Source organism: Lichenostomus cassidix, chromosome 3, assembly GCF_008360975.1.
Source record: "Lichenostomus cassidix isolate B80296 chromosome 3, HeHo_3.0, whole genome shotgun sequence".
Lineage (NCBI taxonomy): Eukaryota > Metazoa > Chordata > Aves > Passeriformes > Meliphagidae > Lichenostomus > Lichenostomus cassidix.
Window position 1 is genome coordinate 92,011,352 of NC_139483.1, and position 26,415 is coordinate 92,037,766.

The 26,415-nt window shown below is 36.6% G+C and overlaps 1 protein-coding gene across 4 annotated transcripts in view; it reads right to left on the minus strand.

Annotated features, from left to right (window-relative positions):
- ARHGEF10 (Rho guanine nucleotide exchange factor 10) overlaps positions 1-26,415 on the minus strand; it is a 110,155-nt gene that overhangs the window by 9,119 nt on the left and 74,621 nt on the right. For 3 of the 4 annotated variants that reach the window (XM_085056692.1, XM_085056690.1, XM_085056694.1), the window contains 8 exons: positions 26,104-26,231; positions 25,516-25,616; positions 24,447-24,568; positions 21,063-21,149; positions 19,322-19,545; positions 18,089-18,246; positions 9,440-9,582; positions 3,384-3,558 (listed from right to left, as the gene is read on the minus strand). In XM_085056692.1, coding sequence (XP_084912818.1) covers positions 3,384-3,558; positions 9,440-9,582; positions 18,089-18,246; positions 19,322-19,545; positions 21,063-21,149; positions 24,447-24,568; positions 25,516-25,616; positions 26,104-26,231 — 1,138 coding nt within the window. The remainder of the gene's footprint in view (positions 1-3,383; positions 3,559-9,439; positions 9,583-18,088; positions 18,247-19,321; positions 19,546-21,062; positions 21,150-24,446; positions 24,569-25,515; positions 25,617-26,103; positions 26,232-26,415) is intronic. The other variant, XM_085056693.1, reaches the window with a different exon arrangement.

The window sequence follows — 26,415 nt, forward strand, 5'->3', positions numbered from 1 at the left end:
TTTCATGGTCTGGCACCTGGTGAAGTGGGAAAATAGCAAGCTGTAAAGCCTCATAGTAGAGTTTGTTTTCTGTAGAGAGGAAATGATACTTTTTTTCCCCTTGCTTTTGTCATCTGTTTCCAGGAAACACACATGCCATTAGAGGATATATGGATATAAACAAAATACAGCAACTTAAGCAGAAATCATCCCTTTGTTAACCAGGTAACCTGTCATCATCCATATGAGCAATGAAGTATCAAGGTCACATTAGTCACAGTAATCTCTTTAAAAGGACAAATTCTTTTAGAGCTGAAAGCAAAAATATGTTTAAGGATGTTCTTTAATAAAATACCGACTGTGACTATGAAAAAACAAGGTCTGTTCATGTACAATATGATTTTTTTTGTGAGCTGTGATAAAGGCTGGTGAAAAACTACCTTTGCTGATCCTTCAACTACAGATCACAAACATTTAAGCATGAACTTACTCTAAAAATGAAGTACATTGCACTAGAGTAGTGTATTTGTCTTCAAATGTTAATAGATTTTTCTGCTGCTCAGTATGCCCTCTGTTAAGATAACAGAGCTGTGCTGGAGCTCCTTAAAAGCAATCCAGCTGTCCCATGGATTACTAGACTGTGAAATAAATAGCTACCTGTATCTCTAACAATGACAATGTCCTTCCTCTCAACCATTCTCTTCCTTTCTTATATGGAATTTGGTCTTTCATTACAGAGCACAATCTTGTTATACATTATTAAGAAATATTTCTTAATAATGACATATGAAGTAAAGGTAGTGCAGACCAGTCTAGACTAAATGTTTATCCCACAGTTGCCTCTGTGACCCTGCTTTAATTGCCAGTCCTGTATTTCTACACACAAACTTTCCGTAACTCCAAGAAAGTGAGAGCTCTCACTTATACTGATACGTGGACTGCACCAGATTTAAAATTACCTCCTGCAGATAAAAGCATCTGACAGATACAGTCTGCTTTTTTGTATTACTAAACTTCACCAAATCATAAGGACAATCTCCTGTGCCATTTCACTCCCCTGTGATTCTGTCCTACTCACTGTCCTTCAGGGGTGTCTTCCCCAAAGCACAGGAAAGCAAACAATGATATTTAAAACTTTCTCCTAAGAACAAAATTGGGTAAATCTAATGCTATGAGAACTCATTATTAAGGTTATGAGAGCCTCCTACTCCTCTTAGTTACTATAGTTATCTATAAGTACAGTACTGTAACTCACAGTAACCATTCCTGACAGTAAGTTTTGCTTCTACTGTACAACAAGAAAAGAAATTCATTAACTTAATGAAGCAATGTTTCTCTCATTTCCATTACTTTAAGTAAACATAGAGATGACATCTCCAAATAGCCTATCAGGCCAATATTATATACTGCTCCTACTAAAATCCTGGGGTAAGAAGTTCAGCTTCTTCAAAGCTGTACAGAGATCTTGCCCTTTTAAGCTCTCTTTTTAAGACCCTTAGCAATATTTTGACACCTATTTCTTCTCTCATTTCAATACCACTTGAATTTCTACTTATCTGTTATTTTTGCGTATTAAGGAACTCCTCTAGGATTTTAAAAAACTAACAGAGCTATTTCCTTGAAAACTGAAAGTTGTAAAAATGTCCTGTGAAGACAGATACATAAATTGTAAATACACAGTTATTTCACTGTGTTATAATTCACTTTCACTTTGTTGTTTAATTTATCCTTTTTAATCTCAGTATATACTACACAGAAATTGATTTATTCTTTAGCTCCTTTTAGTTCCAAAAGGTCCTTACTGCTGCTTTATTATGTAACCCTCCTACTACTCTGTCTTTTAGCTTTTGTTGCAGCATTTTTGAGATCATATAAACAGGCTTCTCCTAAATAATTGAAATTCATTTCATTTTTAGAAAGGAGTCTCCCTTTGAACATTCACTGTGATAATAGTCTACTCCTGAAATAAACTTCCATTTCCATTCACTGCTGTGCTTTCTGTGACGACATTGAGGGAAAAAAAAAAAGGAACTAAGATGGGCAAGAAATGACACCAAGGAGATATAATTAGCTAAAACTCTTACAAAAATAATGTTGTATCAGCAGTTTTATTTCCATGGCAATGAACACAAAGCTAAATTTTTGAAGATTTTTATATGCAGAAAATATGTATAAGGGAGGTCCTACTTCCCTTCCCCCCCACTATGAACAGCAGAACATACTAAAAATTAATCTTTTTACAACTGATCTTATTTCTTTGCATAACTGTGATGAATTCAATCAAATTATCTACTTAAAGGCAAGTGATTTGCTGCTGTTCAGTCTTGGAGCTATGCCCAAACACCACATGAAAAAAATACCCAGTCTAGAACATGACAGACACAATTTATAATAGAGTTTTATTGCAAAGCTAATGTCATCTGAAAGAAAATATGGTAAGAAGACAGTACTGAAGAAGGGAAACATTTTTGATGTAAGATTTATGTCTAATTCCTGTGAGAATATAAATATAATCTCAGTGTGGGAAGAACTGGTTTCTGCTAGAAAAAAACAAGCAATAAAGCTGGCACACACATTGCCCATAAAAACTGCCGAAGCTTGGTCTATTTCAGTCTACAAGCAGGGACAGGCAGCAAGAATGGCTGTCCACTCATGGGCACCTCATGCTCAGCCATACCAGTACCACTTGTCTATCTCTCTCCTCCCAGCACTGCCTCAACTCCCACCTGTCACGATTGCTGATGCTGAAGTCCTTGTCACTCACTTGCTAAACTGATACAAGCCATTGCAGCAGCCTGTTGAACAGCTTCTGCCTTAAAACACCTAAAGAGCTGTAAAACTTTATCCCAACAACCACAGGTTTCATTTAAGACTAACCATTTAATTCAACAAATTAGAGCTCCAGTCAGCCAAGCCCTGAACACACTCCAAAATGGCACCATGTGAATGGTTCAGCTGAGCTCCCCGGGACTACTGATGTAACTAAAATTAAGCAAGTGTTTTTTCGGTCCAGATCCTAGGCCAAGTTTACTCCATCATGTACTTGGTTGTATGGTTCCAGAAGCAAATGCTAATCTCTACAAAGTAAACACATTTTCATGGCAGATTACATTGTCCAACTGCTTCACAGCCACACAAAAAATATGACCAAACAGAAGAATCCACCTGCTTATCTATCTAATGACATTGATAACCTCTAAGGAGAAGAGCTGTTACTCAACCAGCTCACTTCACACATTGTTTGCCTGGGCAGGAGATGGACTATGATTTACTAAAACAAATAGTCAGGAGACACTTATCAGACTCAAACTCCGAGATGAACCTTCTGATTCTGGTCTAATCTACAGCACAGGAGAACAGCAGTAATAAAACAAAAATGTTACCATATCATGCAATTCAGCTACCTGGCAACATATTGTGAACAGGTGTGGCAATGTTAACATCCTGGAGGTGCTTCAGTGTCTCCGTGTGGAAAAGTCGAAGAGTAGATCCAGATGTGAAGGCAATCCAGACTCCCACTCCAGCCACAGCCATGTGAGAGATCACCATCCCTTCCTCCTGATGGGCTTCAAAATGGCTCTGCAAGAAAAACAAGGGCTCTGTGGGGAGATGCAAGTCAAGGATATCACTCAACCTTTCTTAACAGCTTTTCAGTGTAGGCACTGTATCTTCATCCTCTTTGACAAGGACAAAGCTTCCTCTGCGTTACTCAGGATATGTTCTAATAGCTGCATATGATGTGTTAATTTCCCTGGGACTTTTTTTGGAAATATATCACCACTAGTATGGAAGGATCTCAGATCTTGAGCCAAAGATCCACCTAATGACAGAGTAACTCAGATTTTCTGTCTTTTAAAAATATTAGATGACAGGGGCTGGTAAGCCTGAAACAACTTAGACTTAAAAGGATTTTGTACTTTTTTATTGGTACTCCTTTGGGAAAACTACCACAGCTGTACTTTTGTCTACAGCAGAACTTCTCTTTTCAAAAATAAAAAATACTTTTCTTTGTTCTGCCAGGGGGTCTTTTAATAACAAGAAAAACAGAATGTAATAAAAAGTCATATTTAGAAAGTAGAGTGTTTAACAATATAAACACACAATTATTTTCTCAATTAAACACATAACAGTGTGAGACTTAATACTGCAGCTTGGTTTTTGATACTTCTGAATTTTACAAGTATTTTGTTTTCCTATCCTTCAAAGACTTGATGCTTCTCATTATAAAAGCCAAAATCCTCTTTCTAAATGTAAGTAACGCAATACTTTGAAGATAGACCTTTTTCCTTGATCTAGTACCTTCACAGTTACAACCTGGCTTCAAGAAGGCAGAAACCTCTCTACATGTCTCTAGTAACATGTGAGATAAAACTGTAGTAAAGGTTGTTAATCATTAACAAGAAGGAGGTATTTTTTTCCTCCCAGTTTTGTCTTGTAATAGGACTGTCTCTGAAGTTGAATACAGCCTTTTATCGTTGTGCCCACTATTATCAGAAAGCCAGTCTGATAAACATAAAACTCACTTATGTTTAAGTGAGTTTTATGTTTATCAGACAGGCTAAATAAATGACAAACTGTTCCTTGGATAAAAATCTCTCACTGAGGGGTATGGAAGTAAGTAACTGCGCTAATATTCACTTAACGTATTATATACTTTTTATTATATTTGCAGATAAAATTCAGAAGTAGCTGCTTCTTCCTTGTGAAATACACTTAAATTTTCCAGACATTACAATTAAGAGTTACATTTTGGTATTTTTATCATTAAAATCTAAATATAATAGGGCTATAGATATATTGTCCAAAGTTTCCATCAAAATTCAACCAACAGGCTAAGATCAGAGACAAAGGAAAAATTTAGGATTTCCACAAAGCATAACTTTTGGTATTATGTTTAGTAAGCACTTAATTTTCTTTTCATACTTCATTACTGCATAAATTATTATTTTCACTGAGAAATTTGCTGTTTAAAGAGAATAGGAATTACCTTTTGCATTTTTCATTTGTTAACACCATTCTTCAAATGTTCGATTTTTAGTAAATGGACAGAAAAGTTTCTCTTCAACTGTCAGGAAATGGTTTAGTTTTTGAGTGTTAATTCATTACCTTTTGATTCTTTGAATAACAACACTGTAGATTGCAAGGTAAGCAACTCTTGCAGGCACATTTATATTCACTGTTTTTTGTCAAGTAACCACCATCCATTGGTTACCAAATGATATATACAATTTGAATATAAGAAAATTTATTTAACAGGAGAATTTATCCATAAAAAACATCTTTCAAAGTCAGAAACAGCCTTTATAACTAGATTTCCTGATATTCTTATCATGCATGGTCCATTGTAAAAAAGATTAAAAAATATTTACTTTGTTTATAGACTCAAATAGCCCTACACTGATGACAAAGTGGCTTTTGAGAACTTCTAAGTGATAAACACAAGGCTGCTGAAATGAATGTGAACAGCAAATTGCACTGTTTGAAATCAGAAGAAAAATGAAGAAGATCGTAGGAAAAGAATTTTCTCTGGAGTGATCTGACCACAGCTGACAACTCTGTTGGTGCCACTGAAAACAACTTGCACATGCATTTTTGTCACATTCCATTCTTACCAGCCAACTCATTACACTCCCACTTAAGTCTGTCATGCCATTCGTACAGCTGTCTGCTGGAACACACAGACCCATTTGGAATAAAACCATATACTGCAAACACGACAAGAAACCTGTAAAAAGAACTATTCTTCTCATTGAAAAGGTCTTCTACCCCAAAATTGTACCTTCTTATGCATAAACTTTTGCAGAAAGGATAGCTTTGACATCTGTTTCAATTACATGTCTATCTGAAAACCAATGAGCTGGCCTTTTTCTTCCATTTTCCTTTTCATAATAAGAAATACAGATACAAAGGAACAAAAATGTCTTATTCCCTTTGTTATCAAAATAATTGCACTTCATTTTCTTTTTCTCTCTTAGTTTTCATACCTCCATTCCTCTCTATTCAAAGCCTGGCTTTTCCCCCTCAGGCTCTCACATTCTAGCTGCAGCAGCACAGGAGCTGCAGAAGGCACTGTGGATGCCTCAGCCCTATGTGGCTCACAGTGTCCCAGCAGTGTGGGACACAGCACAGCCTTTCTTTGGAGGGGGTGCTTACTAACACCAAACAGCTGCACCAGGAGCTGAACCACAGCTTCTCCAGCTTCATGCGAAGAGGATAATGAGTGTCATTATCCCCAACGTCAAACAAATGTCTTTCACTACTTTAAAGAAGTTACAGTACTCAGGCAATACACACTCATGTATAGGGATTTCCATTTGTTTTGTTTACTCAGCTGAACATTTCAGTGTAACTCCTGAACAGTTAGCCAAGTTTTAAAAACAAGACAAAACCAGACTACGATTGAATGGCATTCAATTGTTGACTTTATTCTATTAAATAGTCTGGCACTTCTTGAAGTTTTTAAACAAACACAAACTATCTTTCCAGCATGAAAGGAGCTACAGGCACAGTGACCATTATCAGATGTAGGTCTATACCCAACAGCAATACAACTGTCAGATCTAGAGTCAAAACTAAGTGACAAATTTCTTCTTCACAGAAGGAGTATCAGACTATATAATTAATATATAACAGCAATTGAGGTGTTTCTCACATGTATCTTGCCAAGGATCTTGAGGCATTGTGCCAGTTTGGGGCACTGTGCCAATAAAAGACATTACCTAAAACATTCTATTACAGTAACATATCATTAGAACAAATGAATTGAAAGTCTTACCCAAATCAGAGTGAGGAGAAAAAAAGCAGGAGAAGTAAGTAATATCCAAAACCAATACACACAATGCCAAACTTGCTCATTTACTAAAAATTTTAAATAAAGAAAAAAGCTTAAATAAAAAACTTAGCAAAGCAAGGAGGCATGGAATGAGCTTGTCTTCAAGGATAATGTACTTTGCACTTAGCAAATGCACAGACAATTAAATATGAGATACCTATGAAGCAAAGAGTGCTTCACAAGGACAAATTCACAAAATAGTCTTGAATATGCTCATGGGCTTGCACAAATATGGCCTTAAAGTCTTGTCAGGTGCCTTTACCAATAACATACACGATGCAGAGCACACCATACATATCCATGACAGTAGGAAGCAAGAAACTAGCAAGCAGCTGCATTGCAGTATTTATGGAGTATCTCCACATTAAATATATAGAGATATAAAGGAGTTCAATGAAGAGGGAAGAGTAAGAGTTGAGCCCTGTGCAACACCTGGATCCCTGCTGACAGAGCAAAGATTAAGTTTAGGCTAAAGATCTTGAGTCAAATCATTACTACAGCTCTCAACAAGAGAGAGCACAGAGGGAAACAAACATTTCCTTGCTGTTGCTTCCCTTCATACAGCAAAGCTTCTGCTCTTCACAGTAGAGAAGAGGCAGCTAGCTCTGATGTTTTCAGCTGCTGATGTTAAAATATTTGATATAGACACAGTTTAAATTGCATCATGCATCATATGTTGAAACAATATTGCCAATAAATATGGTAAGGACAGCATAGCAGATCACTTTTGGAAACATAAATCTAGGAAGTTATCAAAACACATCAGGTACCTAAGTAGACAACAACACTGAAAACATTAATGAGCTGTTCAGTCTGGTGAGATGATGAGAAAAAGATCAGTATGTCTTAAGACCCATTAAGAGGCAACAGAAAGTCATCCTTTGTTCACAATTCTATGAGGAAGATGACATGCTATGCCATGGGTATTTGCATGAAATAAAAAAATGACCCTCAGCCAGCCATAGAGAAAATCATCATGTTTTTGAACAAAATTATTTGTATTGCAAAAACATACCTCATATGTACCATATCTTATATGTTACTTGCTGCAGCTCTCATTGTGTGTATAGTGGATCTATAACAACCTGAGCTCTGAATACAACAGATGGCTTAGTTGAGAAATGAGAAGAAATTTCCTGTGATGCTTTTGTAGGAAAATCTGTAGTAACAACTGAGAAATGAAACTGCCATGTCTGAGAGATATTGATAGAGTACTTGTTATTTAATCTCTCCAAACTTTTGTTTTCAACACTGCAGTCCATGATATTGTACTGTATTATGACAGAGTAAGTTTCAAACATTCTTTAATCCTCAAAGCATCTTTAACTCTGGGTTTGTTCTCCTCTACCAAAACAGCCTCGCATAGCCCAAACTGCAGCCATACCACCTGATCTAGGGAGAGCTTTTTGACAGAATTAGGCCAGAATTGGCAAACTTATTTACAGAGATCTGGCTGTACGTATCCAGCCTCACACAGGAACAATCTGGCTGTGATTTTTTACCATTTTCCTGGAGAGAACCAGAGAGATTTGCCACCATAGTCTGTAGAACAGTAACCATGTGTCCCAGAGGCTGTGAAACTAATGGAAATTCATTTCAAGCCCCTATCCAAATCCCCCTTCCAAAATATTTCCCTAATCATACCATTCAAACTACCAACAAAACAAGCCTTAAAGAAAAGCAAAGTAGGAAAATACACAATCCAAACATCTTATTGGATCAAACTAATCACTCAGAAAACATAGAGAAAGACAGAGGAAATTAGGATGTTAGCTATTTCCCTACAAACCCATGACAGTGACTCACAGAATCAATTGTACCAAACAGACAATTGTTGGGAGAAAACACGATCATCAATGAAAAAAAAGCAGCAACAAAGCACACAAAGAAGGAGGCTGTGAGCTCATCATGACTCCTGTTTGAAAGAACTTCATGGCTGTAAACATCATGCAATTCAGTGACACTGTACTGTAGGTTGAAGGAGAGGTTGAATTCCTAATTTTTCATCAACTCTAAACTTTGGAGCACTAAGATGTTCTTTTGGTGAAAGCTGTAATTTCAACAGAAGTAAGGGCTTAGCACTTCCTGGAAAATGTCACAAATGTGAGTTTGAATCCTTAACACTCTTCCCTCATTCCAGAAAAGCTGGCTTTTGTGTGACTATTCATCAGAAACTGCTCTTATGCAAATAAAATTTTTGTAGGCCACTGAGAAGCAAAACTCTGAAAAAATACATTATGAAATTATCACAAAGTACAAGTAACATCTAACTATGTAGAGGCAGTCTCTTAATTAAACCTTCTGTAATTAACATGAAATTGCTAATGGCACCCACTTCTCTGCTGCCTTTCCTCAGCTTTCATTTTTAAGAAAATCTCTTGCCCCAAATACTGTATCAGTTCCAAGTACCTTATGGAAATGGGTGGGCAAATGGAAGCAAGGTCTAATGACAGAGAGAACACAACAGCGGAATGACAAACTAAGGCAGTGGGATTTAACAGAACCAAGACCATATTCAATAAAAAGCTTCCTGAATCATGATGCTTCTTAAACAGATTTTCATCTTTAACATTTCACCACTTATACCTCATAGCATAATATGTGAGCAATGTTTTTAAAAGTGTTTACCTCTATGGAATGTGTCACAGTGCTGATTATGAAAATTTGTCCACCACATGCAGCCCAAATGGTCTCCTCCATCACAAGCAGACTTCTAACAGGCAGAACCCCCAATTTAACTATCTTCTGAGGTTCCGTGTTCCATGTCCCATCTTCAATAAAAAAGAAGAAAGGTTATACACAACCAAATGGTGATCTTTGCTTTTAAAACAGTTCTGAAAAGCCCATGGCTTGAATTTCTGCAAGTTGCCACTTCATGCTACACTGTGATTTGTGTATAGCTACTTTTAGCTTCCAGGGTAAGTTTATAAGGATAAACTTACCTTAAGAGGAAAACCCAAACCCAAGTACTCACATATCAATCAACAGAGCAAATTTTATCTAGATTAAATGATAGTCTAGGAATACCACATTGCTGTTCTGATACAACTGCTTTCCTTTCCAGAGGAAATACAGTGAGAAACCCATGGTTGACACAATCGTCTCTGACTCAGAAGGAGCTTATTTAACTTATTTTAGAGATGAATCCATTTCTAACTAGGACAAAATCATTTTTCATGTTCCAAGTAGTCAGGAAGATTTTTACTGTAGGCTCTAATGAGTGCAGATGACTCTCTAAGAGCATATTGATGGATTGTACCGTCCTCCTACTAGATGCTTCTTTTAAGAATTAAAAAAAAAAAAAAAAAGGGAGAAATTAAAACTTGGTCTTGTGCCATATCTTCCCTTTTTGTACTTTGACTACTAATTATAAAACCCACAGTGTTTTCTTTGGATAGCATTTAGCAGATCTAAATTAAATTATGCATGTGTATGTGGCACAATCAGTTATTCAGAAAGCTTCTGGTAAAAACTGCATGCTTCCACCTACTATGTTGGTCACTCTCAGTTGCCATCTCTTTGAAACAAGAACTACCAAATTATTTATCCCCAAATTTAAGAGCCAGCACCATGAGCTTCTTGAAGTAGTTGTAGCTCTATCTTTTATACATACAATTGACATACTAAGTACATCAATAATAATTTTAATGCTTTCATCTTAGTCCATATATTGTAAGTGCTCATTGAATGTAGTCTCAAAGATCACATTTCTATACCTTATGATTTATTAATAATATAAAAATATGTTAAAAACAACTGGGTTTTACATTGAGATACAGTATTTCAAAAGAGCACCATTTTCCCAAGCCTTCTTCCTGCACAACCTGCAGAAAAGTTGTCTGCTTTTCTGGCACTGGTTTCAACTCAGTAACCACTTAAATTTTGATTGATGAGACCAAAGTAAACACATTTTTAGGCAAGCACATAAGAACAATTTTTTCTTTTCTCTCCTGAAAACAAGTGCACGATTTTATTTGCACAAAATTTTCTGCCTCACCAATAACAGGAGCAACAACAATAATGAGAAGCCTCAGTTCTGCAGTACTTCTCAACATTTCTGTCATCTGTGTGATACAAACTTCGCTGAGTCATTCTCAGGATGAGGCTCTCTTCTGAAAGCATCTTTGTAAAAGTGACATTTAATTTCAGGCTGTCAAAATAATTTTCATTATTTTAGTTTGCATTGAGAAAAATGCTTCCAGTTACTAGTCTGCAAACTCTCCCAGCAATGTCAAAGTGACTCTGTGTTCTCTATGACTCATATGTACCATTAGTAATAAACAAACTTTTGGAAAAATTTCCATTCTCTAGCAACCATATTATCCTCAAATTAAATTTGAAACTGGAGGCTGCCCATACCCTATGATTGCTGTAACCCCTGTAGGCAGTGCAAAGCCTTCGGAGAGTGAAGCTGCACACGTGTGTCACAACTTTCATTGTGTAAGGGATGCCAACTGCAGAAGTTTAACAAGAACCATTCTTGCTGTCTTTTCTGAAGGATAAGGACGGTGAGTTTAGGCAGATATAGTGAACAAAAAGCTATCTTTTCTAGTTATATTTTCACACTGAAAACCACATTAATGTAAAACAAAACTTCATGTAACTTGACTACTCTTTCTCCAAAATACATCCAAATTATACATTACATATAAAATTATAGCTGATACTGAAGCAATAGGTGAATAGGGATTTTCAGGATCTCAACTGTGGACTCAAATTTACATTTTGCTTAAATTTAATTACAAACATCTAAGGTGTTTCTTTTTAAAAAAATTCTGGATCTTTATGCCCTGAAGTTCCATGCAACTCCTCAGATGACTAAGCATTAAGCCTTATTAATAATTTTGATCAAGTCTTATTTAAAATTAAGAAGAAGTCCAGTTCAATACCATCAATGTTATGAATAGCACTATTATCATGAATATTTGATTCAACATATATGCCTAACAAAACTCAATTCTCACAAAACTATTTTCTGTTTGTGTGTGGGGTTAACACTTGACAAACCAGTTTAAGAGTTCAGTGGAATTGGACATATGAAGAAGGTGAGATACAGACCTGATGTTTTTCATGTTACCACGATTCCATGAAAAAACCCCAACTGAAATCCCACTTGATGTATCAGCCCAGATAAAATCCAAAGATATCACTTTGCCCTAAACCCTAGTAATGTGATAAGGCTATTCTCTGGTACTATTTTATTTCTTCCTGCAAACATTGCTGTCTTCCAGATCAGACAGCATCTGAGATAGATGATCGGAAAAAGGGGTAGGGGGACACTCTGTGGTCTAGTAATTACAGCAGTATTTAAAGGATGTGTCAGCTGTGTTCTGGACCCTGCCTCAGTGAATGATTAATTATTACACAAAGTGGAAGGGCACCAGGAGGACGAATTAAGCCCTGTGCATCTCTCTCATTTTGTGGCAGCCAGGGAAATCTCTTGAGAGTGGAAAGCATGGGTAAAAATCCGCTCAAGCAAGGCAAGGGATTAAGCCTGGTAATCCGTAAATCTGTAAATGCTCCCACAGCCTGCTGGCTAAAAAGGAAGATCACAACTTCATTTTGCTGACCAAGAATTTTATCATCCATCTCCAAAATTACTTAGCAAGTCTGTGTCTAGTTCACAAGTGGTTTAAGACTATAAAAATCACACTTTGAAGAAAACATAATACTCTCCCTGCCTCTCTCTCCAGATCTCAGCAGACCCTGTTCAATACCTGCCTGCACAGACATCATGTTTGGCACTGGCTATTTCACATTATCTGTCTGATCCAATGTCCATTGCTTCTAAAATCAAGGGAAAAGAAGCGTTTTCTCTATCCTACTTGTGTAAATACCTGCAGATTCAAGGCATACTTATTTAAGTAGTTCCAACAACTGGCACTATCCAGGTACTTAAAATTAGTCACAGCACTTGCAGAAAGATAAGGAACAGCCTTGTTTGATGCTAAAAAATCCTTTGGTAGTTACTGACTGAATACGTTTATTTTTTCCTATCAAAAAAGAAAAGAAGCAAGAAATAGTAGCCAAGGTAAAACTTCTGCCAACAGAATCTCAAGGCAAACTATATGAATTGCAGGTACAGTGTTTGCAGGAATGAGATGTGTCTACAAAATCTGGTAATAGGGTCAAACATAGAAATGAATCTAGGAGCTTCTGGAAATTAGATGTTGTATATTTATGTTGTATATAAGATGTTTGATATTTGCACATTAGATGACTATTTAACAAAAAAAAGAAGACAGATTTTATACTAATAGATCTGTGTTATACCACTGTGTTATACCACTATTTTAATACTCTCTGTAAGTTAGATTTCTCCAGAAGTTACGTGCCATAGTTTATACATCAATGTTGAATGGTATCTTGCAATGCATATATCAGGCTGTTTAGCAGCATCAAAGTAAGGTCTGTCATGCTGATAAAATATTTCTAGGACTTTAATGTATAAGGACATTATTTCCATTAGTGCATTTTGTTATTAATCCTGTGATTTTTATGACTTTTGGAAAACTAGTTATCCTTCTATTCACTCAAATGTAATCAAACAAGAAAGGTTTTAAAACAATGTTCATTTTAAAGGACACAATGTTGGCAATTCTATCTTTTTGTGGTTTGTTTCCACAAAACCCAATGAAGGAAAGTAAAATTATTTTACAATAATTTTTAAGAAAAATCTTCCCATTATTTATTTTATAAATATTTTATAGTATTTAGTAATTTTAATAATTATAATTAGTTGGTGCACTCAGGTCTTCATATGAGATAGCCTATTAACATACAGTTTAATTCCTTGGAAAGTCTTTTAAAAGTTTGTAGTAGTTTTCCCTTCCTTTATGCTTTCAGTCGAGCTGAACCAAGCAAGCTTTTTTGTTGACAGCTTCCTCTCTTGCTTAGCAGCACTATTGATGGTTTCAACAGAGCTGCCAACACAGCCCTGGGAACAGCACTTCTTGGTTAATTAGTGCAGTGGAGCACAAACATTTTTTCTATCACATGGTACGTAAACCAGCACTGTGGAGGAGTAAAATGGTACCTAGAGAAGTAAAAAGTTTAGCACATTCCTTATCACTTGAAAAAAAGATGAGACACTCGGGTCTGCTCTTCTAAACAATGTGTAACTAGGAATGTCCTATACTATATATGCATTCTCATTTTTTCTCACATACGCATCAAATCCTTCAAGCTAAATAGCTGACAGAACTCTTCCTGAAGTTATACAGGGAGTGGTGCTGGAGGTCCTAGCATGAGATACACAAATAAGACTGAAAGCAATGTCAATATTTCTAGTAATGAGTATTATGTGACACTGCAAAGACAACAGTATTTATCTCTGTTTCAGTATCACTGCTCTAGTCCTCTCCCTAACTGCTTAAAACCACTGTTTATTTTTCATAGCAACACCTCTCACAATGTCTACTTGAAGTGGCAATCACATGCCAGAAATGCACTCTTCAGACAAGCTGGAGCAGTACATGGATCCACTCAAGCTCTCTAACTCTGACCTCAGTGTTTTACATTCCACATATTCTTCCTTTTCTCAGTTTGTCAGAGGACACAAGTGTCTTATCAAATCCATCAAGGTACCTCGTCAATGAACTGACTTGTTACTCCCTCACTGTTGTAGCTGCTTCTCCTTCCTTTTGTATTTCCTTTTGGTTTTGGTCATTTTCCTTGATATTAATCCTCTGAAAATGCTCCTTGATTAGCATCACAAGGCCTCTTTGGACAGGTAAGTAATCAAAACTTCTGACCAATTTCAGAACTCCCTAAGTTTTTACCAGGGAACTCTCTTCTGTTCTGTGCATGGCCAAAATTGCCTCAGCTGTTACTTATTACATCTGACCAAACTCTTACTGGAACTACCAAAACGTTAATTCTTCTTCTTTCTGCCACAATAATTCTGAGTTTTTATTTTCTTTTTCCTGTTTCTCTCTGTACTCTTTACAGGACCTTATTGGAAAGGAAATGTATATAAATGTCTAGAAGAAAGGAAGTAGCTGGAACTGACTACAGTATCTCAGGAACAATACACCTATATTATATAAAGGTTGTGATTTCCCTTTCCTAAGATACTTTTGTGAATGGAAGTCAAACACGCGCTGACCTTTTTTGCTATTACATCACTCAGAAAACACATCTGCTGGGCTGTCTGCAATCATCACAAAAGGGTTTTGTCATGTTTTTTTAAACAAAAACAATACAATGCACTTTTCCCTTAACCTCTTCTAAACGTGTTTTGCATGGAAATATGAATTCAGCCTGAGGGAAACACTAAATGCACAATTTTTCATACCAGTAACTGCAAAAGTTCATAGAATTGTAAAGTAAGTTCCCAACAAATAAAGTGTCAGAAATTTTGCAGTTTGCATCACTCCCTGCATCATTCCTATATACAACAACATTTAATTCACTAGCTGTTTCACAGTTCCCCAAACTGGTCTTCTTACACACATAAAATTAATGATTATTGAGGATAATTATCAGGGTACTATTTTTACAATTAACATATTAGCTGATCTACACCCTAGTTTTCTGTGATATTTTCACAAATCACCATGTTAGCTCACATTTAAGAGCCAAGTAGTTTTTACAGTATCAGCACCTCATGAGCTTGCTTTTAGTTTATGTTCAAATACAGTAAAACTTAAATACTTTTTGCCTAGTAAGTGAAAATACGTGGATACAGAGGTGTCTCCAAAACATGACTACCCTCCAGAAAGAATGCTGTGCACCTCCAGCTCTCCCACTAACATGGCACTTGCTCCTTGGTTTACTGTACAGACTTCTCAGTTTCTATTTTATACTACTTCAAGACAAGACTTTCTGCAGTCAGAGCACACTCTGGATGCTGTTGATCTGACAAAGTTCTCAAGTGAAAAAGTCAGAAGAGAGCATTTGCTGTTTGTAAACAAACATCATGGATATTTATATGCACTGACCCATCTGAAAACAACTGGAGAAACTGGAGCTATTTGGGTACTGCAAACCACATGACCCAAGTCACGGGTCTTTGACTACATAGAGTAAGGCATGGAGCTTCAGTGACTGAAGTGATCCACACATTTTCTGCCCAGGGAGGAACACAAAAGGACCCCAACTCTATCAGAGACTGTGAGATAGATTTTCATCCTAGAAGAAAGATTATAATTCTTCATTTATGGAATCCTGTAACAGGCTGCACAACCATTTTTCCTGTGCATCTCATAGGATTTGTCCTTCTCAAGCTTCAAATCCAGATGTAATGCAGTGATATATTTCACACTCCTAAATCTTAATCTCCTTTAAGATGACAGACCAAAACCCAAGCTGAAGTGCATGGCTGAAAAGTAACCCCCTCTGCAGAACAGAAGGCAACCCTGATGAATTGCACAAAGCTCCTCAGAGGTTGTGTTCCCCCTCCCTGCCAGTTCAGTGCTTGGATTCCTTTGTTTGGTAAATAGGTCAGTGCTCATAAAAACACCCCTCCAGGGCTGACAGCCTCACATAACCATAGCAGCCAACTATAAGAAAGATGGACACGAACATGAGAGCAGCTGAATCACACAATTTCCGTGGGGCGTGGAGAACTGAAATAAACCCCGCTGACCAAGCTGTAAGGAAAGGGACTACAAGATTAACTGACAAGACTCAGAAAAATATGATTATTTGCCATCTCAAAGCTCCAGTGATCATGACTTAGACTTTGACAGGCTCTATGAATATCTTGCTGCTGGAAAACAGTCTCTTCAGAAGAAGATAAACAGGGTATGCTATGATCCTAGTCAATGCAACAACCTCCATCTCATAACCACATTGTAATGCAGTCTGGTTAACAGCTCTAACCCATCTTTAACATCCTCTGTAGATATGCAACCCATGCATCCTTTCCTAGCTGTACTGCCAAGGATGTCAGTTGTGTTTTTGAAGTGGTCTTTTCTGGAAGAAGTTGAGTGACAGCAACTGCAGTCTTTTTTTAAAAGAGCTTAAATACCCCTTTCAGAGAAGATGACAGATTCACTTTAATACCCCTCTTAGGTACATACAGAAACTGAAACACCAAAAATGTTACAAATCTAGGATCAAGACCTCACTCCTGTGCCTCAAAAACAAAGAAAAATGCTATTCAGTGTTTAAAAAAAAGTATTTTAAAGGGAACTGAAATTTAATGTCTGGCTTCAGATCAGAGACAACAGCTCAACAGGAAACCTAATGGGTTGAAGACAACTGGACAAAGGAAGTCTCTTTTCCAACACTTTTTCCCAGATCCTTTGTTGCTTGGGGAAAAAAAAAAAAAGCATCCTGTACCTTTCTCAAACAAAGTCTTTATATGATCTAAGAGTGGACACATAATTTGTTCCAAGATTACAGATACTGAATTTGGTTCCTCAGTTACAGACTGAAGGATTTAGCCAAGGTACAGTGCCACACAAATGCAGCTGAACTGTTCACAGGGCCCATTAGAGAAGCATGACAACCATCATAATTCCAGCTCACACAAATAAGACAGATCTCTGCTGGCTCTGTACTTTGCAAGGTTAGGAGTCTCTGTGCTAATATTTCACTTAAAAGATCAAAGTTTCAAACCTTGAGCAAAGCCCCACTGACTTTGAATTGAATTTGAACTAGATACATATGCAATATTGCAGGGAGGTCAGTGAGATGTACTGGAGTATACAGACAAGCACCTGAACCATCTCTGGAAAAGACAGTCGTGGTTCAGTAGAATTTCCTGGGATTCTCCTTTATTCAAATTATTTTAGCCAATTATTTAGTGTGATACAAAACAACCGTGATGCTAATAGAAAAAGGAGGCCTACCATGAAATACATGACTGCACATATAGGAAAGACTTATCCCATCTGTACAGTAAAAATGGGGTTGTCATTTTAAATGAGATATACAGACATTTCTACCAATAGGGGATTTCTGTATTTCATAAACACCAATACTGGGTAGTTGAGAAGAATTAGCAGCGTGCTGTGTAAAATATGGTGTACTGCTGTCAGCACATGAATTTGTAGACTCTTGCAACACTGAAGACTTCAGGGTTTAAGCTAAGGGGGAAAAAATCAGTGTTCATATGCATATATGGTGAAAGTGGGAACAATACCAAAGTTCCTACCATCCTGCCAAAAGGGACAACAAGTCTCTTCAGACATACCGGAAAGAGTAGTAACCCGAATTCAGCAGTTTTACAAAGAATTTCCAGAAAATATAATAGTGGAAAATTACTTCTGCCAAAATACACTGACATTCAGTTCCTCAGGATGTCATCAAATCATATCACTGTATTACCTTCTGCTTTTGTGTAGATTGAGATATTTCCATTTACCAAGCCAGCAAACAAGTATTGTGACCTATATGTTAAGCTCATAACAGTTGATTTTTCAGGAGTGAAGAAGTGTTGAAGTCGAATTTTCTTTGAGCCTTGGCAACTTTTGTAAACAGAAATACTATAAAAAGAAGCAAAAAGAAACAGACTTGTGAAATTAGGCTTTACATAATTCTGATTAGAACATGCAAAAGAGAGATTTAGAATAAAATATTGGGGGGAAAAGGATTTTCTCCTTCAATTCTTGACACTCCAGAATGTCTGTGTAGACAATTTGCAATTACTTAACACTGACATATGACAACACATTCATATTATCTTGTCTGCAGAAACAATCATCCAAAAAAGACCCATAATAAAAATTCTGGTCGAAGTCCTTATTATGAGCCTATCTAAAACTTTTATTAGTTTTTTAGAAAAAATTGTATCACCTGGAGAACTAGGTAAAAGAAAAGAAAAGAAAAACTCACTACCAGATGTCACTTATGCTTAAAATTTGCACAATTCCTATTGATTGTTACCATGGGTATGTTAAGAATATTGTTAAATCTGGAATTAAATCATTAATTTCTAGAAATGGCATTTTCCTTGGAGAATTTTGTGCTCCTTCATTTATTCTGGTTAGAAACACCTTTGAAAATCACATTTAGTTAGACACCTATGCCTTCACTAACTATAACAAGATCTGTTTGGTTACTGACATCTAAATTTAGAACATGTAGCCTTATACTTCAATATAAATCAAATGATGGCTCAGTAGACCATCAGTTCAAAGTGAGCAAAGTAATTAATGTAAATAGTAAAAAGCCATATTATTTATTCATATGACAAATCCTGCATAATATGACAGGTCAGAAGATCAATGGTTCCTCTCTGCCATTCTGAAAATTTTCCAGTAACTGAAGATTATGTTGTAGTGTTATAAAAGTAGTATTTATATTTTTCAGATATGATGAACAAATTCTCTTTCATCAAAAAGATGCACTGCTCTAATTTCAAATACCACGTGGTGTAATTTAAAATAATGCAGAGTGCATTTTTTCCTTGATTTAAGGGGAAAGGATACATGGAGGTCACTGGGATAACACTTGGATACTTTTTAAAGAAGTAAACATCTTTTTGGAAACATCTTACACAATTTTGCTATAGAATCACAAACTTAATCAATAAATCATTACAACAAAAACAAGAATCACCTTCCTTCCTCCATGCCAAGGCAAATAGTAGGCACATTAGAAGTTTTTGCAAGAACATTTTCAGAGTCTAGAGCTTTGTTTTGCTCTTTCAGCTTCTCTTCCTCTGGTATGTAGACCATGCAGAGAATCCGTGATTCCACATTAAAGCACTCAATAACCTTGGGGCTGGAACTTTGAAATGAGACTATTGCAATCTGGCCCATCTGATTTGTACAACTGCCAATCTGAATGGGAAAAAGGAAAATTAAAAAAGAGAGACCACTACTGATACCTGTCTTCAGGAAGATCAGCATGTACAAGAAGGAACGACTGGAATGTTAATAGAAGAATAAATCTCAAGTTGTATGTGTGGATATGAATTTTCAAGCATTAAGACACAATAGAATAATTCAGCACAAATACAAGAGATGTCAAAACATTATATATACAAACTTGCCTTGTACAATCACAATCAAGCTGTTTTTGAAAGCAGGAATAATATTATGGCCTATTCTGATATATGACTTGTCGCTGTTGAGCTGCTAGCAGAGAAAGGACCTGGGTTCTCAGTGTGGCAAGAAAAGAAGAGCTTTATTATTTTGATTTCAGCTTATATAGACTTTTCAGAGGTCACCCAGATTGGTCAGTCAGAAACCTCCCCCTAGGCCTGATTGGCCAGGCCTGAACTGTCCAAATCTCGAGACACTGTTTTAACAACATCCAAACTTTATCTTTGTTTATAAAACACAGGAGAAAGTTCTCATGGGAAAACCTGTGCTAGCTACAGCGACTCAAACGTGTATACATGACATAATGCAATTACTGCAAGTATCTGTGCAATTAGTTATTTTAATAACTAGTGTTCTAAACTGTATCAGGTTCTTTTAAAACAGGTAATGTAGCTGAGGCCTGTCCTCTGCACAGAAACAGGTCTACAAAGAAATCCTCTGTCCCGAAAGAAAGTCTTGTAAACTTGCTAATAAAGTATCCTAAACTTCTCCCTGATCCAGAATTAAGTATCATCAACATGTCCACAAACTTGTACATTTTAGGGATGAGGGAGAAGTAAAAAAAAAAAAAAAAAAAATCAACAAAAAAACCCAAGCAGCAGTAAAAAGATTTAATTTGCACATTTTTGCCATGACTGTTTACAAATAGCAAAGACAAAAAGAAATTATATGGGTCACCTTGAAAAAGATCTCTAGAACAGCTACTTCTAACTTTTAATTCACAAGGGTTCCCTTAAAATTTCAGTACAGTAGTAACTAGAAAAGCTCCTGAACTCATTAGCATGCCTTTTTTTTCAAGAACAACTGCTATCTACCTCCTTTGTTCTGCTGGAATGTCTCCATATCTGGGGCCATAGCAATATGCAGAGTAGGTTTTTTCCTATACAGATTTAAACTGATTATTTATGGCTAAAACATTCTTAAAATAAAAAAACAGACAGTAGGACAGTATAAACTCATATGGGTTTTAGCAGTCATCATTACAAATTAGCACGTAACTCCCCTCTGAATGTGCTCAGCACTTTGGAATTTGTTCTGTGCTGCACACATCACACACACTTAACTGACACCCTACAGAGAACAGCAAAATCACATGGACAAATTGCTAGCTAACCTTTTATCTTTAGACAAACAAACAAAGAGGAAAAAAGCAACCCAACATTTATTTCACATCTACACATTGCCGAGAGCCACAAAAAGCAATGGAAAGAAACAGCAGACAAGCACTTTCAGATTTTAAAGATTACACTTACCCAAAGAAAACCATGTTCCATAGCACAGGAATCTGACCCTGTTTCTCCAGCAAGGTATGGCTCAGGGTTATAAGCAGCACATTCAACCTTCAAAGAGAGGAAAAGAGAGCTGTTACCACATTGAAAAAACCAAAAAGCCTGTTTCTGTCTGTTTTATTTTGTAATTAACTAAAGCATTTAAGGATATCAAAGAATCTCGTAAGGCAAGAAGTCAGTTTAATTCATCCAGCTTTCCATAGGCAGAGTCAGCTGCACGGGTGTTGTTCCTGACACATTCCTTATCTACTCCTACAGACATTCAAGGCCAAAGGCTACAAATTCTCTTGTGCTGATCTGCTCAAATGCTTCATGACTTTTATTAAGTTTTTCCAAGTCTCCAACATGACTCCTCTTCATCAAGCTAAATTAACATTATCACTTGATTACATTTACACTTAAAAAAAAAATTGCTTTTTCAAATTTTTGTTTTTAAACTTATTATTGTCACTTTTTCAACTGACATCTCTCCAGAAGATGTATCAGCCTCATACATATGTATTTGAGAGTGTGGAGTTTTCTCACCTGAATACACTATTCCAGCAGAGCTCGTAGCACTACGCCATGGTTACCTCTTCAGAAGCCTGTTTCTATTCATCTCATTCATGACTGCTCTTTGTAACAGTATCACATTCCTAACCAATCTTTACCTTGCTGGTCTATTAAAAATTACTTTAATAGACCTAATAAACCACCTCTTCAACCTGCATTTGTGAAGCTCCTAATTTCTCCCTAGCATACCATATGTCTGTCCTGCTGACTGTCCTCCTTTTTATTTTTATTTTTTCCTTGCCTCAAATTATTTCTCCAGGTGCCTTACTCATTTTGAATGCTAATACTATCATCCATCACACCTCAACTCCTTCCCAATCTCATTTCATCATGTTACTGTCAGTAAATTAATAACCATACTCATTTTTATCATGCAGGCCATTTAAGAAAAATGTGAAACCAACACCAGACTCAAGATCTATATTTAAGTCCATCCCAACTCTGAAGATCATTCAAGCATCAAGATCTGAAAAAACCATTTTTATAACCAGTCATGGATTTCTGATTTCCTTAATATCCATGGCAGTTTCCTAAAGTTTATGTAAACACTTCAAAATATTTAAAAGCAATTCATAACTGTGTAGAGAATAGAAAGGTTTCTAATGAGGTGCGATACTACATTTTTACACAAGATTCTCTATAATTCAAACTAATGTTCTCATCTTGGACATCAATGTCCTTGAGAATTTGTTGTAGTACTAGAGACAACTCAGTTAGTATTAACTGAGACAACTTCCCCATAGCCTGGCAACATCATGTCCCAACAGTGAACAATGAAAAAAAAAAATAAACAAGTAGGCAAAAGTTAAGAGTCCTAAATTCCAAGTTTACTGAATTTTACAAATCTCCTTTAAGTAAGCAGGCACCACAAATTGATTTACCTTTGTATAAAAAACATTACTTATTCAGCAAAGCAATTCATCATATACAGATAAAAAACTGAAATCAATAGATGAGAAAGAGAAGAAAAAAAGAACTATCAATGCCAGTCTTAGCATGTCTCATTTAACACATGCTGAAGCTATCTACTTGTAGTGATTTACAATAGCTGTAACAATGAAATTTATCACTAGTGAAAAATAAGACAGCCTGCATCCTGGATATTTCCCAGGCTCCTTGTTAGACCTCTGTGTCACTTTGCATCTTAGTCAAAAGTGATTATTTTTTCCATAGTTAAACCCTGATAGTTTAGCTCTCAATCTTGACGAAGCCTGGGATGTAAACTAACTTGCTCAGATGGCTCCCTACACAACTGGGCAGCCTGAGCAGCACACAGAGAGCTAACAAACAGGATTAGCCAAGCAAAGGTTCTCTTCCCACCCTGAGCTGTGGCCTGCAGAAAACCCCCAGTGATACTTCAGTCATATTTTCTAGTAATATCAAGGACTTGGGGGAACCAAGCATGACAGCTGGGCTCACACCCACATTGCTTTAGGAGCAGCAAAACTGGCAAAGTTAGCCCAGAGCTCAGGCAAATACTGTCACACGCTGTACTGTCCTGAGGTGACCAAGGCAAAGATCATCACCCAACTGTGCAGGCGACAGACTTCCCCCTTTCCTTTCAAAATAAGAAGAATCTGTTCTAACTTGATTACAGGAGTTGAACCTGGGCCTTCACAGATCCTGCCATGGATTTTCAGGAATTACAAATGCCTAGGCTCTAAGGAAGCACATACATAATTTAAGTTTCTGCAAATAATTTAAATTAGCTGATTATTTCACCAGTGGTGACTTAAGAAAGTATTCAATACAGAAAAAGCTGGTTTAATAAGACAAGCATGACTATGGTTGTATGGGAAATTAGAGAGTTTCAGCAGACTTTGGCTGCTCTGAAATCAGTATCATAGGAATATATTGTCTCAGCACCATTACATATTCCAACTGTGTTTTCAACCACCAGTTGTTTGCCCCCAGCAACATCCAGACTTGTATAGTCACACTGGCTGAGCTCCCCTCCTGTGTAGGCTGTTCTAGCAGTGAGGGCCTGCAGACTCACCTCTTCAAGCAGCACCCATGCAATGACACTAACTTAACATTGGGATTCTGTCCACACATACACAATTTTATTTCCATTACTGTTTTTCCACAAGACTTACTGACTGATAGTCAATAAGAAATCCTGCTGATACACAGGAAAAAATAGTATCCAGCACTCTTCCCTTCCATCTATTGGTTGTACTTATTGTCATTATTCAAGTCAGTGGTCAGTAGGGCTTCAAACTGACACAATACTTTTGGAAATGAAACATTAAGACAATTTCTGTATCATTGTTCAGAATACAATGACATTTTACATAAGATCCCATATTCTTTTAGTTTCTTTAAACTATTTTTAAAATATTGTTCTCTGTGCACTAATAAAAATCAGAAATTTGAGGAAGATTTAACATAGTTATACCAGGAAAAGGCAGCTTTCATGGAGATCAGATTCCCGCCCTTTGTAAGCTTTAGGTTACTTCTAAGCCCCAACAGTGTTACTTCCACACACTTGAAAACCTCAAGATGAACTCAAAATTCCCATCAATTCTGTTTACACTGAGTGATTCACTTACATATAGAAGTAAATGTCATCTTATGTAAAAGCAAACATTATGCTCCTTAGTGCCTTAAAGATTGCAGCATTTTGCACTCCTGTGACCCTTTTGGACCTTTAATTGCTAATGGTCTTAAACCTAGGTAGCAAGTCAAGAGAATTAAAGATGTGAATTAATAGATGTATTTACAATATGGTATTCTTTAGAAGTTATATCACTCAAAAAAACCCTGAGAGTAATCTCATATAAAAATTCTGTTCACCTTAAACTCCTGTTGCTTGGCCATCATCACTGGCATGTGTCTAACAAGGAGAGGATGTTTCTCCTTTTTTATTTGATTCCCATCATCTTCTATGCAGAACCAACCTAACAGGTTATCCTCTGCTGTAATGGAAAGCATAAACAATTAACACTCCACAATACTTTCACTGCATAATCACTTACACCTGTCCACAGGAACAGAAAAGAATTCTGCTAGGACTAATCAACACAGATCGGGCTGTTCTTACGCCACAGATGCATAAATGACAACATAAAAGTGTGAGCAAAAATTCACAGTTTGAGTAAATTACATACATACTGATAATGCAAAAAAAGAACAGCTTACATTAGCAAGATGTTAAGGGTAGTCTCTTAATGGTATTGCAAATTGGTTATTGAAAGGGGAGAAAACACATCCAACCTCTCCCCAGACTCTAGGAAATCTGTTTGCTGGGCAGCATTTCTCTGCCTGTGGTGGTAACATCACTACCAACTGCTAGTTATCATAACTATAAGGATCCTCCTCCTGGAATGATGGAAACATCCATTCTCTCTTCCTTTTTACTTTGCCTGGTTTCAGTGCGACACCACAAAAGAAATGTTTTAACTATGTGCTGGTGAAAGTTGCTTTCAAGCAAGTTAATACTTCTCAGCTTAGGCACTGAAAAGTGCAGGTATCTTTGGACACCTACACCCCTGTGCAAACAGACAAGATTAATAACATCACAGGACAGCATATTTTTTATTGCTCTACCTTAGATCAGGTCCATTTGTGTTGATTTAGATGCAACAGTAAGAAATGAATACCAGACTTCATTAAAATACTGTAGAAAATATATTCCTTCATAATTAATGCCCCATTTTATCTATAATGTTATGACTTTCTAGTGATACGTCACTACTACTAGTGATACAGTCATTACTATTTACTGTATTGCAGTTTTAAACATCTAAAGACAAATTTTCATCAAAAAAGAAAAATCATTCTCAAAAAAATAAAAATAAAAAAATTACACTGTACATTGAGAGCTGTTTTAACTTGTTAGGAAATTTGAGTAACTGAGAATTACCAAGGGCCAGTTTAGCCATTTGTAAATTGTTGATCCAAGACTGTTTGATGGCAGGGGTAAACGTATTGAACACAGCTGTAAAGAAAGTTGGTCGCCCAGACCTGCAACACAGGGGGGGAAAAAAGCCACTGTAAATGCATTGGGTATGAATACAGCCATGGCTAAAAATGTTAAGCAAGATGAAATTTCATTATTTTCTAACACTTAGACAAAGACTCAGCTCTGATGTAAGTGTGCAGGCTATGATATGTCGTATGTCCATTTTCCTACATGTTACATGAAATGTTATGAGAGGAACACCCTCACAGGTGGAAAAATACAGCAATGACTGTTCCCTATCAGCTATCACTGCCATAGTTCCTCTCTTGCTTCTTGAATCCAGAACACTGGGCTGAGGAACAGGAGAAAAGCTACTGTGTTGCTCTGGAATATTAAAGCTCCCAGCAGTATGGCATAAGAGCAAAAGTCAGGGGCTTACCATGGAGACAGAAGGGAGGAAAGAGCTACAGATTCCCAAATCCTCCCTCATACATCTATACTTTATACGTAAACCAATTCAGAAATTTGGCAATCAAGATTTCTACTGACTTGTCCTGTTTTCCTGGGAGCTGCAGCTGAATTCTACAGCGATCTGCCGCTCTGATTTCATCTTCTTTTTTCAAAATCAGTTTTTGTAAACCTGAGGTCCAGTCATGGGCTACAGATGGGTTTAAGTTCTGAAAAATTAAAAAAAGTAAGACAACACCAGCCTACCAGCCTCTTGCAAAGAGGACAGTGATGAGGTGATCCCTGCATATAACAAACAATGACACATGGGCTTCAATTAGTCTGCATTTTAATCATGGTTAATTTAGCCATATTTGTAAACACATTTCAGAAATATCTGTAAAATATTTGCTA